Consider the following 19,738-nt stretch of genomic DNA (forward strand, 5'->3'; position numbering starts at 1 on the left):
TGTGACAGAACTGTGCAAAAATCGTCTAAAGGAAATGAGATTTTGATACAGGAAAGCTAAAAGGAAACCTTATTGACACTTAAACAGAAAAGAACAAGACTGCGATGGGCTAAGGAGAGGCAATCGTGGACTATAGATGACTGGATGAAGGTTGTTTTCAGTGATGAGTCAATTGGACAAGGTGACGATGCTGGAACCTTTGTTAGGTGCCGTTCCAATGAGATTTACAAAGATGACTGCCAAAAGAAAACATCAAAATTCCCTCAGTCCTTGATGATATGGGGCTGCATGTCAGGCAAAGGCACTGGGGAGATGGATGTGGTTAAATGTTCAATAAATGGACAAGTTTACATTGAAATTTTAGACAGCTTTCTTATCCCTTCAATTGAAAATATGTTTGGGCATAATGAAATCATTTTCCAAGATGACAACGCATCATGCCACAGAGCTAAAACTGTTAAAGCATTCCTTGGAGAAAGACTCATCCAGTCAATGTCATGGCCTGCAAATAGCCCAGCTCTCAACCCAATTGAAAACCTGCGGTGGAAATTGGAAAAAATGGTCCACAGCAGGGCTCTGACCTGCAAAGAAGATCTGGCAACTGCAATCAAAGAGAGTTGGCACCAAATTGATGAAGAATACTCATAAAGTTCATGTTCAATGGAAACATTCAACATACAGTGCCCTCCATAATTATTGGCCCCTGGTTAAGATGTGTTTTTTAGCTTTTAATATATATTTTTTTAATTCAAATAATATGGGACCTTAATGGAAAAAAGAGAAAAATCCAACCTTCAATACAAGTGCATTTAGTCAGTGAGGAAAAGTTCCCACATAAAGAAATAATTATTTGACATCAAATAATGTGTGTCACAATTATTAGCACCCCTGGTGTTAATACTTTTTACAACCCCCTTTTGCCAACAAAAAAGCACCTAATCTTCTCCTGTAATGTTTCACAAGATGGGAAAAGACAGAAAGAGGGATCTTCAGCCATTCTTCTTTGCAGAATCTCTCTAAATCCCAGACCCAGCGATGACACATCTTCAGCTTTCGGGCAGAGGGCAACAGATTTTGATTTAAAATGTCCTGGTATTTCAAAGCATTCATGATGCCATGCACCCTAACAAGGTTCCTAGGGCCTTTGGAAGTGAAATAGCCCCACAGCATCACTGACCCACCCCCATACTTAACAGTGGGTATGAGGTGCTGTCTACGCGCCAACAAGCTGTTTGGGAGGCATGCACGGAGAAAACCTTTCCTCACTCACAATCATAAACGCAAACGTCTGGAGTTCGCCAAGCGGTATTGGGGCTTCAACTGGGACCGTGTGCTTTGGTCAGATGAGACCAAGATTGAGCTTTTTGGCAACAAACACTCTAAGGCTACGTTCATACTACAGGTCTTAATGCACGAATCCGATTTTTTCGTGTTTTTCCGACTTGAGTGAGGCATTAACTTGAGGGTCTGAACGTGACAAGTCGCGTAGAACGGGACCATTTCAAATCCGATCTGGGTCACTTTCGTATGTGGTCTAAATCCGATCTGGGCCACATTTTTCCAGACTGTCGCGGTGGTCTGTACTGTCCAGTCCCGCAAATCGGATTTCATGCAGCAATTACGTCATCAAATAGCGAGAGAGTCGTTACCGTAGCGATGCACCTGTGCATTATTAGCGCCTAGCTTGCAGTGAACACGGCTTTCGGTGAAGGGCTGGGCTTCACAACAGTCAAAGAAAATAAAAATGGGTTGAGGATAAGCCTGAGAATGCTCAGTTTTCTCTGTTACAAGTGAGCAATATTTCAACATTGCTTACACGGCCGAGAGAGAGTCGGGGCAAACTGTCCATATGTGTGTGACGTGCACGGACAGTGCGTGCATGCTATCGATCCATATAAACTTTGAATATAAGCCTAAACGGGGATTATTTATGTCTGTTATTTGTGTCCTCCTTTTGAAAAGCAAAACATGATATCCCTGTGTCATTTGTTTTGATGCTTCTGCGCATGCGGGTCTTCTTGCTTAGCGCGTGTTGGACTGCGAATTAGTGCGCATGCGTAATACTTGAACGGTCTCAATGGATAAAAGCAGTCTGAACGGGCACGCCAAAAAAACGGATATGACAAAAAATCGGATTCGTGCATTAAGACCTGTAGTATGAACGTAGCCTAAGTGGGTCTGGCGTGCCACGAAAGATGCGCATGCTGAAAAGCACGTCATACCCACTGTGAAGTATGGGAGTGAGTCAGTGATGCTGTGGGGCTGTTTCGCTTCCAAAGGCCCTGGGAACCTTGTTAGGGTGCATGGCATCATGAATGCTTTGAAATACCAGGACGTTTTAAATCAAAATCTGTTGCCCTCTGCCCGAAAGCTGAAGATGGGTCGTCACTGGGTCTGGGATTTAGAAAGATTCTGCTAAGAGGAATGGCTGAAGATCCCTCTGTCTGTCTTTTCCCATCTTGTGAAACATTACAGGAGAAGATTATGTGCTGTTTTATTGGCAAAAGGAGGTTGTAAAAAGTATTAACACCAGGGGTGCTAATAATTGTGACACACATTATTTGATGTCAAATAATTATTTCTCTATATGGGAATTTTTCCTCACTGAATAAATGCACTTGTATTGAAGGTTGGATTGCTCTCTTTTTTTCCATTAAGGTCCCATATTATTTGAATTAAAAAATATATATATTAAAAGCTAAAAAAAACTCATCTTAACCAGGGGCCAATAATTATGGAGGGCACTGTATGTTGAATGTTTCCATTTATTGTGCCTTTTGGAGCAAAAGAAAAATGCCATAATTTTTCGTATTCTCGGAGAGTCACCATGTAAACAGCCCCTTTGTTTGTTTCTCATGATTCCATAATTTTTCCTCAAAATGGAGTGATTCTACATTTATTTCCCTGCACTTGCTCTATAAAAGTAACATTTACTGACCACCACAATGTTTTTATTCATTTATTCTATTCTCTAAAGAGTTGCACTTTTGAACTAATTCATTATTTTTTTCAAGCTTTTTATCTGAGTTTGTTCTACATAATAAAATGTCTGAGTGAGTGCTCGTCCGAGACTGGTGATTCCCTACTTTTTGCTAGGGGTTGTAGCTCATCAGTTGGGTGGGTTGCTTGTGACATCTGGACTTTGCTTCTGCTTGAGACCACTTTGTTTGTATCATGGATGGTAACGATTTCCATTGTTTCACTTTTCCTGTTTATCCAGACTACCTGTACACTCGAAAAGACAGGATACATCAGTGATGGTGTCTACGTATTTGAAGTAATGCTTAAGGATTTCCCTACCCAAAAAATCAGTTTATCCTATGCAAATGGGAAATTGACAAACTGGGAGAACATGAATGAAAATGTATCACCTCTTTGCCAGATAAAACTGCAGTTCTTGCTAGAAAGTAAGTTGTTCATTGCATTCTACTTGTAGAATTAAGAAGGGTTTCCATGTTATTTGCAAGAACATAAAAGAATAAACATTTACATTTAAGTTGTTCCGAAAGCAAACAAGTTTGTTCATGAGAGACAGAATGTGGAAAAAAAAAACAGAAAATCACATTGTTTGATTTTTAAAGAATTTATTTGCAAATCATGGTGGAAAATAAGTATTTAGTCAATACCAAAAGTTCATCTCACTACTTTGTCATGTACCCTTTGTTGGCAATAACGGAGGCCAAATGTTTTCTGTAACTCTTCACAAGCTTTTCACACACTGTTGCTGGTATTTTGGCCTATTCCTCCATGCAGATCTCCTCTAGAGCAGTGATGTTTTGAGGCTGTCGTTGGGCAACACGGACTTTCAACTCCCTCCACAGATTTTCTGTGGGTTGGGACCTGGAGACTGGCTAGGCCACTCCAGGACCTTGAAATGCTTCTTACGAAGCCACTCCTTTGTTGCCCTGGTTGTGTGTTCGGGATCATTGTCATGCTGAAAGGCCCAGCCACGTCTCATCTTCAATGCCCTTGCTGATGGAAGGAGAGTTTCACTCAAAATCTCTCGATACATGGCCCCATTCATTCTTTCCTTTACACAGATCAGTCGTCCTGGTCCCTTTGCAGAAAACAGCCTCAAAGCATGATGTTTCCACCCCATGCTTCACATTGGGTATGGTGCAATTTAGTATTCTTTTTCCTCCAAACACGAGAACCTGTGTTTCTACCAAAAAGTTCTATTTTGGTTTCATCTGACCATAACATATTGTCCCAGCCCTCTTATGGATCATCCAAATGCTCTCTAGCGAATCGCAGATGGGCCTGGACGTGTATTTTCTTCAGCAGGAGGACACGTCTGGCAGTGCAGGATTCGAGTCCCTGGCGGCGCATTGTGTTACTGATAGTAGCCTTTGTTACTGTGGTCCCAGCTCTCTGTAGGTCATACACTAGGTCCTCCCGTGTGGTTCTGGGATTTTTGCTCACCGTTCTTGTTATCATTTTGACACCACTGGGTGAGGAGGGCGTTGAAAGTCCGTGTTGCCCAATGACAGCCCCAAAACATCACTGCTGTAGGGGAGACCTACATGGAGCAATGGGCCAAAATACCAGCAACAGTGTCTGAAAAGCTTGTGAAGAGTTACAGAAAACATTTGGCCTCCGTTATTGCCAACAAAGGGTACATAACAAAGTATTGAGTTGAACTTTTGGTATAGACCAAATACTTATTTTCCACCATGATTTGCAAACAAAGTATTTAAAAATCAAACAATGTGATTTTTTTTTTCACACATTCTGTCTCTCATGGTTGAGGTTTACCCATGTTGACAATTACAGGCCTCTCTAATATTTTCAAGTGGGAGAACTTGCACAATTTGTGGTTGACTAAATACTTATTTGCCCCACTGTATAACAATATCTTCTATATTATTCTATATATTCTATGATATATTATTCTTAATATACATTTTCTCTGTAGATAAGGGCTTTACCCTGAACCACTGATATTTTATGTGTGGTGTGGCAGTGTTCGAATTAATTCCTCACCTTCTTCAGTGAGGAGTAAAGATGAGGCTGGCTCATAAAGGGGGTCCAGAGACAGGGCTGCTGAGCCAGGCGCAGCAAGAGGAGTTGTGCCTATTACAACAGGCAAGGGCAGAGACAACAGTTTTAGTGTGAAGAGCTTGCTAAGGGTTTGCCTGCTGTACTGATTAAATGTAAGCTAAAAGTGGAGCAAACACTAGCAAGCAAACAATTACAGCAGGGGTGCCCAAGTCTGGTCCTCGAGAGCCCCTATCCAGCTTGTTTTCCATGTCTCCCTGCTTTAACACACCTGAATCAAATGATCAGCTCACCAGCAAGCTCTGCAGGAGCCTGATAATTATCCTGATTATTTGAGTCAGGTGTGTTGGAGGAGGGAGAAATGGAAAACAAGCTGAATAGGGGCTCTCGAGGACTGGACGTGGGCACCCCTGAATTACAGTATTTCATTATTGAATAGGCTTAGCCACAACTGGAAACTCGCGATCTCCACTATAGGCTACAGCTCCATAGCGAGGTCCCTTGTTAACAAACTAAATTCAATTGATGACAAACTAAATTCAATAAATTCTTGACAAACTGGACTCAAACTGATTTAAAAAAAAAATTCCACACCAACTTTCAATATCTGTAGGATACCAAAAAATGCTGTCATTATTTGGAATTCATGTTTTTAAATAGGTGAATGTCGCTCATTGAGGCCGGGAAAATCCCGTATTTCTTACGGAGTGAGCTGGGACCTCGCTTCGGAGCTTTGTAATAGACATCACGAGGTTCCAGTTGGGGGTGGAGTGTTTTAAGATAAGAGGTTAATTTTCAGCACTACACTGACAAAAGACACCAACCTTCCTTTGTGAAGTCCTTTATCACATCCTGTTGGCTTTTTCTACTCTCCTGTTTTGCTTTCTTTTCTTTCCTCTTTTGATAACCCGAGTTTTGTTTTGAAAACATTTCTGCAGCACTGCGCAGTCAGAGTCATTGACTGGTGTAAATGTGCACGGCTGCTCCCGGTCTGATCGTAGGAAGGGCGGACCAAACCATTTAATGAAAATATGGGGGGTGAGGGGGGGGATGGCAATACATATGCTCTCTGGGTGTTTACTGTTTTTTCAAAACAAGAAAAAGAAACCCCTCGTTTCATTCCTATTAAAATTATAATGATTAATATTTAAATTTGCAAACGATTACCTAATGTTCTAATTTTCTTTGTGGGCCCCATCAGGGTATGGGCCCTTAGAATCATTATCACTTTTCACCCCTATACGACCAGCACAGCAAAGCTACCTACACAATTTCTCCAAATTCATACAAGCAGCTAGCAGAGATATTTTAACACTTGAACACTACTCTAGTATTACAGCTCCAAGCATCATCTTACATTTCTGTTTGACCATGACATGGCCGACCACACCCACTTTACGCCTGCAAACCGAGCCTCCTTTGAGGCCGAAGCCCGGGAACGGTCGTAACCCCTACACCCCCCTAAATTTTGCACTTCAATACAGTATTTGATCCTGGTTGCAGTGCCATTTTTGACAACCAATCTTACATATTGCTCCTTTAAAGCCTTGCCCCGATAAATTAGCAGCAATTTTGTGGTTGAATGTGCATGTCATCTTGCATACTCTGGATATTACAGTTAGTATATTCTTCTGAAAGGTGTACATGCACTCAATATAGGTTGTCAATATAATTGTGACAGATTATAACTGTGGTGTTGTAGTAATATTAGGAGTGACAGAAAACTAAAATGCGGATTACTGTATTTTTTCTGTATCTCAGTAATTATGTCTTTCTTTCAGTTCTTCCTTCATTGCCAAACTGTGAACTTGGTCACGTGCAACCCATGTTTTTGGAACCAACACCCAAACATGGTTATGTGCTTCATGCCACAGTTGGTGACAAACTGATTCTTCATGCCAAAGCACAAGCCCATCATGCTATGTTGGTCTGCTTTTCATTTGTTTCTAGCTAATATTTCCATCATTACATGGATATACTGATTTCGCATATAAAGTCCACGATACCTACAGTAGCTACAGTACTGGCCAAAGGTATTGGCATCCCTGCAATTCTGTCAGATAATGCTTAATTTCTCCCAGAAAATGATTGCAATTACAAATGCTTTGGTAGTAATATCTTCATTTATTTTGCTTGCAATGAAAAAACACAAAAGAGAAGGGGGAAAAAAATCATTATCATTTCACACAAAAATCCAAAAATGGGCCGGACAAAAGTATTAGCACCCTCAGCCTAATACTTGGTAGCACAACCTTTAGACCACAGGTGTCAAATCGATTCCAGAAAGGGCCTAGTGGGTGCAGGTTTGCTTTCCAACCAATGAAGAGGACACCTTTTCACCAATTAGATCTTTTACATGTGTAATCATTTAAACTTTGTCAGGTGCTGCTTGTTTCAGCAGGAAGTTCATTGGTTAAACTCTCTGCGCGTTATCGGTTGGAACAAAATCCAGCACCCACTAGGCCCTTTCTGGAATCGGTTTGACACCTGTGCTTTAGACAAAATAACTGCGAACAACTGCTTCCGGTTTCCATCAATGAGTTTCTTACGATGCTTTGCTGGAATTTTAGACCATTCTTCTTTGGTGAACTGCTCCAGGTCTCTGAGATTTGAAGGGTGCCTTCTCCAAACTGCCATTTTCAGATCTCTACACAGGTGTTCTTTATGATTTAGGTCTGGACTCATTGCTGGCCACTTTAGAAGTCTCCAGTGCTTTGTGTCAAATCATTTTCTATTGCTTTTCGAAGTGTGCTTTGGGTTATTTTCCTGATGGAAGATCCATGACCTCTTAGGGAGACCCAGCCTTCTCAAAGCGGGCCCTACATTATGTTGCAAAATTTGTTGGTCGTCTTCACACTTCATAATGCCATGCACACGGTCAAGCAGTCCAGTGCCAAAGGTAGCAAAGCAACCCCAAAACTAGTGATGGGACGAAATGGGCCGAGGTTCCGAAGCTTGTGTCGAGTAATGGGAGGGGTGTTTCCACGAGGCTTGTAGCGAGGCGCGCGTCATTTCGGCAGAACCCGGAAATGATGACGTGAGAAGCCTCGCCGGCCGGCTGAAGCTGATGTACGCTTCGGAAGTGATCCGACGTTCGGCGCGCATTGCAAACACAGTAGGCTACAGACTACGGTATAAATTGGTTGCAAAACGCAATGGCGATCGCCTGTTATCTCACATTTTGTGCATTTCGGGCTCCTGTACTTGTTACATGATCTGTGCGCAACAGTGCAACCAGTGCAATCTTTTTTCGAGCCTTGTCCTTTGCTTGCGATGGAAATTGCGCAAAAAAAAAAGCGATCCTCCCCTGTATGGGAACATTTTCATTTGATTGCTTTCAATAAGGTAAGGGAGAAGAACTACATTAATATAAATGTGAGTGTGTGTACCTATCTGAACTAAACATCAACAGAATGAACAATCCATTAGTGTACTGGGAGGCACAAAAGAATACCTACCCAAATTTATAAAAACTGACACTCACATTTATCAGCACCCCAGCTTCATCTGTGCCTTGTGAAAGAAGAATATTTTCTAAAGCTGGTGAAATATTGTCCAAAAAAAAGAAACCGTTTAAAGCCAGCCACTGTGGGAAAGCTATTATTTCTCAACAAAAATGAATAACAAATTATCCTTAGTACTTGTTTTGTTATTTTTGTTTTGTTATTTTGTTCACATACTAAATTACTAACATAAGCACATTCATATCTTTCTCATAATCAAATAACCATTGAATTCTTAACAATGTTGACCTCTTGGGCTTGTAGACCACTTGATGGCGCCATAGAGTAAATGAAGCACAATGAAGCTTTGCTACATGTGCAAACCAATTGGCTGCAAAGCTTCATTGCTTCATAAGGCTTCATTTGGCCATCACTACCCAAAACATCAGGCAACCTCCGCCATGTTTAACTGTGGAGACTGTGATGTGTTATGGTAGCTTGAGGCAAAGGTGACGAGGAGCCTGGGGGCATGTTTATTAAACAAGAAAATAAAAAAGGAATGACGAGAGGTGGAGGCACTGCAGAGTTGGAAGGCTGAGATGGCTTGGAGTTGCTGTGAAGAAAAGGGATATGAATAAGTCAAAGTTTGGTTGCTTGATTGGCCTGTACTTTACCATGTGAGGTTAGGTGAAGCTCTGGCATTGAATGACGTGCAGACTGGTCTTTTGTAGTTGCAGGCTGTTGATTGTGAAGTGGAGGCAGGTGTGGTGATTGATGACAGGTGTGCACAGAAGAGTCAGTGAGGAGTGGGAGGAGGAGGTGAAGGCGAGGGTGAGTGAGCCATAACATTTTGTTTTCTTTGAAGGCCTCGTTTTTTTCCCCTGTAAACTATGTTGATGGCTTTTCCCATAAAGCTTGACTTTTGTCTCATCTGACCAGAGAACATTCTTCCAAAACGTTTTTTGGCTTTCTCAGGTATATTTTGGCAAACTCCATCCTGGTCTTTTTTTCTCTGGGTCAGAAGTTGGGTCTTCATGGGTATACTACCCTAGAGTCCCTTTTCATTCAGATGCTGAAGGATAGTACGGGATGACACGATCATACCCTCGGATTGCGGGACAGCTTGAACTTGTTTGGATGTTAGTCGAGGTTCTTTGTCCACCATCTGCACAATCTTTCATTGAAATCTCTCGTCATTTTTTTCCCTGTCCACATCTAGGAAGGTTAGCCACAGTGCCATGGGCTTTACACTTATTGATGACACTGCGCACGGTAGACACCGGAACATTCAGGTCTTTGGAGATGGACTTATTGCCTTGAGATTGTCCATGCTTCCTCGCAATTTTGCTTCTCAAGTCCTCAGACAGTTCTTTGGTCTTCTTTCTTCTCTCCATGCTCAATGTGATACACACAAGGACACAGGTCAGGGGTTGAGTCAACTTTAATCCATTTTAACTGGCTGCACGTATGATGTGGTTATTGCTACCAACTGTTATGTGCCACAGGTAAGTAATTGGTACTGTTAATTACACAAATTAGAGAAACATCGCATGATTTTTCAAAGGGTGCCAATACTTTTGTACGGCCCATTTTTGGAGTTTTGTGTAAAATGCTAACGATATAATAATTTTTTTCCCCATTCTCTTTTGTGTTAAAGATATTACTACCAAAGCATTTGTAATTGCAATCATTTTCTGGGAGAAATTGAGCATTATCCGACAGAATTGCAGGGGTGCTACAGGCGGCACTGTAGCTATCAATAAAGTCAGGGAAAATTGTTTCCATTTTTTTTTTCTTTTTTCATTTCTCTCTTTGTTCTCTCGAAGCATTCATGACTTTCAGGTCAGTGGCCCCCACGACTTGAAAAAAGAGTTTCGAGATCATGAGCACGGAACAGCTGAACTCACCTTAACCTGGACACCACGTAATAGTGATGCGTACAGAGTTGCACCAGTCTGCTTCACTGCAGAGACAAATGAATCGTGAGAGTTCAACAATCATGACTATAGATTTAATAATTGTTGTCGATATTTACGAAACAAGTCAAATATTTCTGCTTTGTATTTCAGCCAATCAGAGATGAGGTGTGTTGTTGTCATGGTGAGCAAACCACCGTCCTTTCATGGTTTGTTAATCAAAATTATTCAACTATATTCCAGAATAGAAATTATATTTCAAACATTTCGTTATTAAAACACATAGTTAGAGTCTTTACTTATTGACTGTGGATGAGAAGTAGTGTACACCAAGGATTGATCACTATGACTTTTCAATTGCAGGGAGCATTGTTACAAGCAACTATACAAACACTTATTCACATGTATGAGCAATTAAGCAATTCAGTTAACTTATTAAAATCCTTGTTTAATGTTAGGGGTGCACCATGTCCATTTTTTGAAACCGATATCAATAACTTCCTGCTCCTCAAAGCTGATACCGATATCGATAACAGATAATAAATATATAATTTTTAAATGTATGTATGTAACCTGAGTTTTTGAACACCTGGAGGTTAAAAAAAACTAGTGGTGGATTCAACATAGATTTGCCTTTGACCTTAACAGATTTTTCATGATGACATGAACATTATTATAATGCACAAAACAAAGACAAGAACAGTCTCGACTTCAAATAAAGTGCCAATATTTATTTTTTCAAATTATTATAATTTGAGAAAATCACAATCAATTAGTCCTTGTCATTGAAGAGGTGTTCCCTGAATAATGAGCACTGAACTAAAACATAAACCAGCTATTGTACTTTGTCATCAGATAAAAACATTTGGTGCTACAGAAGAGGAGACTGTTGTGGTCTTGGGCCATGAAACAACTTTCTTAACCTGCTAATTATAGGACAGCAAGCCTAAGCTTATTAATAACCAAAAGTCCTCTCAATAACTTATTATAACTTATACCTAACACTGTAAAATGCAAACATTAAGGTTCACCACTCATTCCTCATTATCAAAAATATGGAAGAAAAAAAAAAGACGAAATCCTTGTCTGGCCACTTGGTGACAGGACTAACATTACACGTGACGATCGAAGTATGGAAAAGTGTATCAATCTCATCATACTTTGCCGGCAAACATTCGGCTTGGAATGATGAACCTGGGCTCCAAATGACGAAGTAGCCGCCTGAATCCTGTGTCTTCAATGAGGGTTGGTTGTCTAGCGCCATCATTTCTGTGATCCCGTTTGTGATCGCTTTAGCCCTCGGTCATCTTTGTGAAACTTTTTAAAGGCCTCGTTAAATGGTTCAACCCCAGCTTTCTTAGCTGGCGTCGGAATTGGATGGGCAGCTTCATTCGCAGCTCGCGCTTCTTCGTACTCTTTTAAAACACTATCGAAGCGATTGTTATCTTTTAAGTGGCTTATTAAGATAATAACAATAATAATAATAAAAAAATATTTGTAGCGCGCTTTTACCAATGCTCAAAGACTCTTTACAGTTGAATCAAAAAACAGCAAACAACGTAAACAGAACAAAGCAATAAAAGAAAAAAAACTTATAAGTTAAAAGCTAGTTTAAAAAGAGGAGTTTTTAACAGCTTTTTGAATGTGGGAAGGTTTGAACAGCTACGGATGGGTTTAGGAAGTGAGTTCCAGAGGGAGGGGGCAGCAACGGAGAAGGCTCTGTCCCCCCAAGTTCGGTGTATTCTTTGTTGGGGTGGTGTGAGGATGTTTCCATTAGAAGAGCGGACGTGATGGGAGGGTGTGTGTGGACAGAGAACGTCTGTGAGGTAGGGAAGGGCCAAGTTATTGAGTGCTTTGTAAGTGAGAAGAAGGATTTTGAACTGTATCCTGTATGAAACTGGAAGCCAGTGCAGTTTGTGGAGGACGGGAGTAATGTGGTTCCTATAAGGCACTGGTGTCAAACTGACTCCATAAAGGGCCAAGTGGGTGCAGGTTTTCTTCCAACCAATGAAGAGGACACCTTTTGACCAATCTGATCTCTTACATAGGTAATCAGTTAAACTTTGTCAGGTGCTGCTTGTTTCAACAGAAAATTCATTGGTTAAACTGTTTGCGCGGTATCGGTTGGAACTAAATCCAGCACCCAATTGGCCCTTTGTGGAATTGGTTTGACACCTATGCTATAAGGGGTCCGGGTGAGAAGGCGTGCAACGGAGTTCTGGATATATTGTAGTTTATTGATCAGTTTAGATGGAGAACCAAAAAGAATGCTATTACAGTAGTCCAGTCTGGAGATGATGAAGGCATGGATGAGTGTTTCAATAGTGGAGAAAGTGAGGGAGGGATGAAAATGGGCAATGTTCTTGAGGTGGGAGAAGGCAGTTCTGGTGATGTGGTTGGCGTGCTGGTCGAATCCTAGTTTATTGTCAAAAATGATACCTAGGTTGCGGGGATGTGTTGAGAGAGGCAGGGTGCAGTTGTTGATGGTGAGAAAAAATTGACCGTCTTAGATGTGAGCTGCAGGATCGATGGTGTTTATGTCCGATTTGTTACTGTTGAGTTGAAGATAGTTTGTTTGCATTCATGATTTAATTTCACTGAGGCAGTTGTGAAGTGTGGATTCGGTGGTGTGCGAGATTTGTTTTGTAGAGATGTAAATTTGGATGTCGTCAGCGTAACAGTGAAATTGGAGTCCGCATGATCTGACCAAGGGGGAGGATGTAAAGAATGAAGAGAAGGCAACCAAGAACTGAACCTTGGGGGACACCTTGTGGTAGGGGAACAGGAGGGGTTGTGCAGTGATTGATGGTGATGAATTGTTGTCGGTAGGTGAGGTAGGAGCGGAACCAGGAAAGTGCAGTGCCAGTGATGTGTACAGATTCTAATCGGGAAAGCAGGATGGTATGGTTGATTGTGTTGAAAGCAGCAGTGAGGTCCAGGATGATGAGGATGGTAAGTTGTCCAGAGTCCGAGGAGAGAAGAATATTATTGGTTATTTTGAGAAGGGCTGTTTCGGTGCTGTGCTGTGAGCGGAAGCCAGATTGAAAGAGTTCAAACAGGTTATTGTTGCTGAGTTGTGAGGCAACGGCCCTTTCCAGAATTTTAGACAGAAAAGGGAGATTGGAGATGGTGCGGTAATTGCTCGATATATCGGGGTCTAGACCAGATTTCTTTATGATGGGAGTGATGGCAGCCAGTTTGAGAGTTTGGGGGACAGAGCCAGAGTGGAGGGAGGTGTTAATGATGTCGGTGATAAGTGAGGAGATTACGGGGAGACAGTCTTTTATTAGAACAGAGGGAATGGGATCTAGGATGCAGGTGGCAGTTTTCATTTCAGACATTATGGTAGCAAGTTGAGTGGCTGATATTGGAGAAAGTTGAGTGAGTTTCTTGATCGGAGTAAGCAAAGGGGCAAATGGGAGGAAGGATGGAGGGGTAAGAGGAGCATTGGGATGGGTCCTGGAGGTATTTAGGTTACTGTAGATGTTGTCTATTTTTGTTTGAAAAAATGAAAGAAATAATTGACACTTTTCCGGAGTGAATGAAGCAGAGGTGTTGTCATGGGCTTTGAGCAGGGAGTTTATGGTGGAAAAAAGAGCCTTGGAATTGTTGGCGACAGAGCGGATGATGTTGGCATAGTGGGTGGTCCGGGCGGTGTTGATTGCTTCTTTATATTGCTGTAGATGGTCCTTATATGCTATTAGATGAACTGTTAGGCTGGTTTTCTTATGGAGTGTTTCAAGTTGTCTTTTCCGGGTTCTGTTTTTTCCAGGATGTGTTGTAGCTCGACACTTTTTCCCCTCCACATGGAACATCAGCTTTGTGTTTGTTACACATTGCGAGTGAAGCATTTTCCAATGACAACTTGAAAAAATCCCACACTACCGACGTACTAGCAAGCCGTGCTACACACTGCCGTCACTTGAGCGTTGCGTCACTGAAAGGGAGTGCTTTATTTGTGGCACAACTCCATCTTATTAAACCACACACAGTCACTGATACATTGTACTGGCAAAACAGGAGTCAAACGGATGCACACATCCCAATCCACCGACACTGTGCCAAAAATATACTGTATATCTGGGGTCGGGAACCTATGGCTTTTGACGACTGCATCTGGCTGGCATACAAATCTTCAATTATTAAAAATGAAAAAAGTTTTGTTATGTAATATGAAGGGCGTTAGGACCTCGGGGAAAACCTGGCGGGCGTAAGGGCCACAGGGGAAGCGTTAAAAACAGCAACCAGTAAGGGGCGCTCACATATTTTTCTTTGCCAAGCCAATGATCGGGCAAAATGATGATGCGTGTGGAAGTACGTTGAAATAGTAGCTATGCATCTGTGCATGGTGCAGACAGAGATTAAATGCTTCAGTCTGTTGCTACACATTTATTTTTGTTTTATTTTAATTTTTCCTGTACAGCTGAAACAAGAAAAAAACGTCACCTCTGTCTCACATTGCTGCGCAGATAGCTCATTTCTTATTCACTTTACAATGCGAATTCTTTTATAATTATATTAATAAATAAATACAAGTTTTTGTGACAAAACATTTAACTTCTGCATTTCAGACACTACTGTCATTCACTCGTCGTCCGCTCGCCATTAGGGACACATCTGCTGTCATACACAAACATACTTAAAATAAAGCAATCCGCTAATATACATAGTCAAATTATACTTTTTTTTTTTTCACCTGAAACAAGAAAAAAAATACTTTCAACAACAACGTCCGTTTCAAGACGGCTCATTTCTTATGTGCTCTAAAATGCAAACACTTATTGCCCATGCACGTCAAGAAGCGAGCGTTGCCCCCTGCTGGTTTAAAATTGTATGTACAACAGTATTTTCAGGCTGAAACTTGTGTGGATATGTTCCACAAACACAACAAAATAAGATGAAACATTTTAAACGTTGGGTGAATCTGTGGACACAATAAAAAAATAACTATTTTAATATTATTATTCATTATTCAATTCATTATAATTTATGTGTAAACAATGTGTCGGCACCGCATTCCACTCCCACCTCTGACTAGGCTGGGACGCGAACTCGTGCAAACACAACGCTTCCACACAGCAGGTAGGTACGTTAACCACTGTGCCATATTGCGGTAGCGCACCTACATGAAGAAACCGGCAGGAAGGTTTCCACGCTCCACAACGGACCTGCATGTACTCGTTACATTTGTAGCTTATTCAAAACAATTCAGAGACTTACTGTACTTTAAAAGTGTTGAAATTACATAAAATGCACATATTACTTGTATTTTTAGTTTGAAGTATATAGTATGGCTCTTACAGAAATATGTGGTGTTCATGGTTCTCTCAGCACAAAAAGGTTCCCGACCCCTGCTGTATATTATCGGGCCTATTAATAATGTTATTGTATTTATTGCGATCACATCATTATTCCTATTATCAGACCAATAATTATCATGTACCTGTAATCCACACAGAGACAGAAAACCATTCTGACTCACAATCATACCGTCACTGAGTGTCAATCCCACGCTGCTTGCGCCGCAGTCAGGCGAATGTGCCACTAGTCCATCAATGACCTGATATCACTTTAATAGGCAAATATCATCTGTAATTGTTTTTTCCTTTCTGATCATGTTGAAATACTGTATATGTTTTTGCACAAATTTGCAGAGTACCTGTACAACTTTAGATGATACTTTACTGGTTTGCTTGTGTTTTCATGTGATCACAGGTAAAACGGCTGTGACATGCAGAGCCAACCAGATGATGATTACCATTGAAAGATCTACATTGTCCGACGTGGATGTAAACCAACTCTCACTGAATGACCCATCCTGCTTGGTTACCTATAATACCACTCACATCATGGCTTCTGTGTTGTTCAGCAATTGTGGCACGACAGTTGAGGTAAGTTAACTTGCAGCAATTTGTGTTCATTATAACGCATGTGTTAGTTTCACGCTTGCTTTTCTCTTCAAAATAGGAAGAAGAAGAGTATATATTTTTCCAGAATGAGATCCGAACGTCCCATGATCCATCGAAAACTGTATTCAGAAGTAAAACGGTGAAGATTGGGTTCTCTTGCCAGTTCCCCAAAACAGCTACTCTCTCCTCAAATTATAATGTTGAGGAGTCTGAATATGTTTTCAGCGACTCCAAATTTGACAGCTTTAGCTATTCATTTGACGTTTATTCCGATGGTAACTTCACAAATAAGGTGCCACCCAGTGCGTATCCAGTGCAGGTGGAGTTTCTTCAAAACATTTATTTGGGGATCAAGGCTGAATCAGACTTAGCAAATGTGAGTTTGTTCCTGGACTCATGTAAAGCCACCCCTGATGACAACGCTGACAATGTCCAAGAGTTCTATGACCTTATCAAAGAGGGGTGAGTAATACAAATTGCTACTGCTAACAGAAAAGTGATCATGTATTCAATCCACTGAAAATGGCCCCACTTGTTCTACAATACATGTCTGCAGTCGTTAAAGTATTTGCATTCCATAGAATATTGATTAGTTTCCCTATACAGCATATTATTTCCATTTATTCTTAATTTATGTAAATGGAAAGGTCTAGTTGAGAGCACCCCGCCCCGCCCCGCCCCCATCGCGCTTGTTTCAATATGATACGGCCCACCCACTTCAACTCCTTTGGGTTTGGTTTTGGTATATAATGGTTAGTGAAGCATTATTTAAACACATTTGTGGGCTGCCATGGTAAAGTAGAACATTCAGGAAGTACTGTGTTTTCAACACTATAAGGCACACGTAAAAGCCTTCAATTTTCTCAAAAGGCGACAGTGCGCCTTATAATCCGATGACCCTTATATATGGATCAATACAGTGGTACCTCTACATATAAATTCAGTTCATTCCAGGACCTTGTTTGTAAGTCGAAACGGTCTAATGTCGAGTGGGATTTTCCCATAACAATACATGATAATTTGATTAATTCTTTCACAGACTGCAAACCTACACCATATACTTCATAATGTATTGACAGGGCGCGGGGCCGATTCATGGTGTTATACTTGTATAGCGCTTTTCCATCTTTCAAGGTGTATTTGATACACTCACAATGGGAAAACCCATTGGCAGTGTATCAAATACTTGTTCTCCCCACTGTATGTAAACAAAGAGATTTTCCGTTGAAAATTCTTGTGAATAAATGCTTAAATCCCTGAATTCTTTATAGATATGGACGTAAAACAGTCTTGATTCTTGGTTAAAACCAAAAAAATGCGCAGGTAGCATCTATTTTACATAAATGTTGCGAACTATGACGCTAGTCAATAAGGAAATTAGCGGCAGCCTTATATAAAAAAAGAGCTTTTTCTGTTGAAAATTCATGTGAATAAATGCTTAAATCCCTGAATTCTTTATATATATGGACGTAAACACTCTCGATTCTTGGTTAAAAGCAAAAAAAAAATAAAAAAATAAAAAATGTGCAGGTAGCATTTAGTTTACGTAAATATTGCAAACTTTGAGGCTAGTCAGTAAGGAAGTTGCGGCCGCCATATGCAAACAAAGAGCTTTTTCCATTGAAAATTCTTGTGAATAAATGCTTAAATCCCTGAATTCTTTATAGATATGGACGTAAACCAGTCTCGATTCTTGCTTAAAAGCAAAAAACGTGCAGGTAGCATTTATTTTACGTAAATGTTGCGAACTACGAGGCTAGTCAGTAAGGAAATTAGCGGCAGCATAATATAAACAAAGAGCTTTTTCGGTTGAAAATGAATGTGAATAAATGCTTAAATCCTTGAATTCATTATACATATGGATGTAAAACGGTCTCGATTCCTGGTAAAAAGCAAAAAAAAGAAAAGAAAAAGTGCAGGTAGCATTTATTTTTCTGTAAATATTGCGAAGTATAATGCCAGTGCTGTAGCAGCTAATTTCTCCCATTGATTTTTTTTTTTTTTTACGTTTCAAAATGCCTGCATGGTAAGAATAATATAATAATTACCTTGAATTCTCGAACAAATCACTCCTGAGACAATCCTTCCTGTTTGTATGCAGTGCAGCTTTTGTACTTCTTCAACCTAAATCCGGCGTTACATCGCTGCATGTGTAACAGAGTGATTATTGAATTGTCTGATTCCACTTGTTCACATTAGAAGGCACAACAGAGCCCCCAACTCATTTCGGTGACTATAAATAGCTGGATGTGTCGCAGATGGCGCCTGTTGTTTTTTGTTATCAGCAAAGCACGTTGTGGCGAGGCCGTGAGACTGACCAGCTCGCATCGTGTGCGTATGTGTTGTGCAGACAATAAAAGTCGAAACCATCCACGTCCCGTGGAAATATTTCAAAACACAACACAACACAGGAGTTCGAAGCTCCAAATCGCAGCAGACAAAGAAAAAGGGATTTCACTGGTGCCGTGACCCGGATCGGCAGCGGAGGTTTGCGGGGGGTGAGTGTAATGGGTACACCCAGGTCCGCGTGTGTGAGCGGTTAGTGGAAAACCTTCCCTCCGATGCCTTCATGTGGGTGCACTGGCGGCTATGCTGTCAGCTCGAGCTTCTGGCTTAACGGTTAGTTTTTCCGCCTGGTCGGTGCGGTGCGGACACACCAATTCCACATGTGACCGACTCCCAATAAATGAAGAGGAGTGTTGGACCGCCCCCTTCGGGAAGGTGTGACGCTGTGAATGGGGAATGTGTCCGATGTGAACAATATGAAGTCTATGCCAGACTAAATCCTTAATAAATACTGCTAGTATAATTACATACGTATAGCAAAACAAGTAAATTCTAAATAGAAATCTGAATAATCATATTATAATAAAGTAACAAATCAGGTTCTAATGTCATGATTGTGTTTTGCATGCTGTTCGTGAACACACCGCGTAACCGACATGACTGAGTGAGATAAGTGTGGCGGAGTGGGAAGGTTATACTTTGGATTTCATGTTGTTGTTGGCGTCTGCTACTGTGGACAGTAGTTGTGTTGTGTAGCACTAGCTTTGAAATGAAATATTACAAAAACCTGATGAAGCTGGCGATTTCCTTGCCAATGTTACAATAATAATAATTTTCACCTTTACTTAAAAAAACTGGCGAACGGAGGTCGGAGAAGGACCGTCGAGATCGTAGACATATTACGGCCGTACTGTCGAGCCAGTTCACTGACGCGCACACAGCGCTCATATTTGTCTATCATTCCTATCTTAAAGAGCATATGACACCAGAAAAAAAGTCTTAAATGGCATTATTATGTGAATTAGAATCATATTTTGAGACGATTCGACTATATACAACAATTTAGCAAAGCGCAGATGACGAGAAATTAGTCTTTTAATCTGCCGGTTAGCCACGCCTACCATTATGGGGCTTTAGCATCCCCAACAGGTGGATGACGTCAGCGGTAGACTGGGCTCATCGGTTT

At 40.9% G+C, this 19,738-nt stretch overlaps 1 protein-coding gene across 1 annotated transcript in view; it reads left to right on the forward strand.

The window, feature by feature from the left end:
* Positions 1-19,738, forward strand: part of LOC130925722 (uncharacterized) — a 48,005-nt gene that overhangs the window by 19,409 nt on the left and 8,858 nt on the right. The window contains exons 5-10 of the mRNA XM_057851349.1: positions 3,221-3,407; positions 6,780-6,921; positions 10,268-10,423; positions 10,511-10,566; positions 16,073-16,248; positions 16,325-16,728. Coding sequence (XP_057707332.1) covers positions 3,221-3,407; positions 6,780-6,921; positions 10,268-10,423; positions 10,511-10,566; positions 16,073-16,248; positions 16,325-16,728 — 1,121 coding nt within the window. The remainder of the gene's footprint in view (positions 1-3,220; positions 3,408-6,779; positions 6,922-10,267; positions 10,424-10,510; positions 10,567-16,072; positions 16,249-16,324; positions 16,729-19,738) is intronic.

Source organism: Corythoichthys intestinalis, chromosome 1 (assembly GCF_030265065.1).
Source record: "Corythoichthys intestinalis isolate RoL2023-P3 chromosome 1, ASM3026506v1, whole genome shotgun sequence".
Classification (NCBI taxonomy): domain Eukaryota; kingdom Metazoa; phylum Chordata; class Actinopteri; order Syngnathiformes; family Syngnathidae; genus Corythoichthys; species Corythoichthys intestinalis.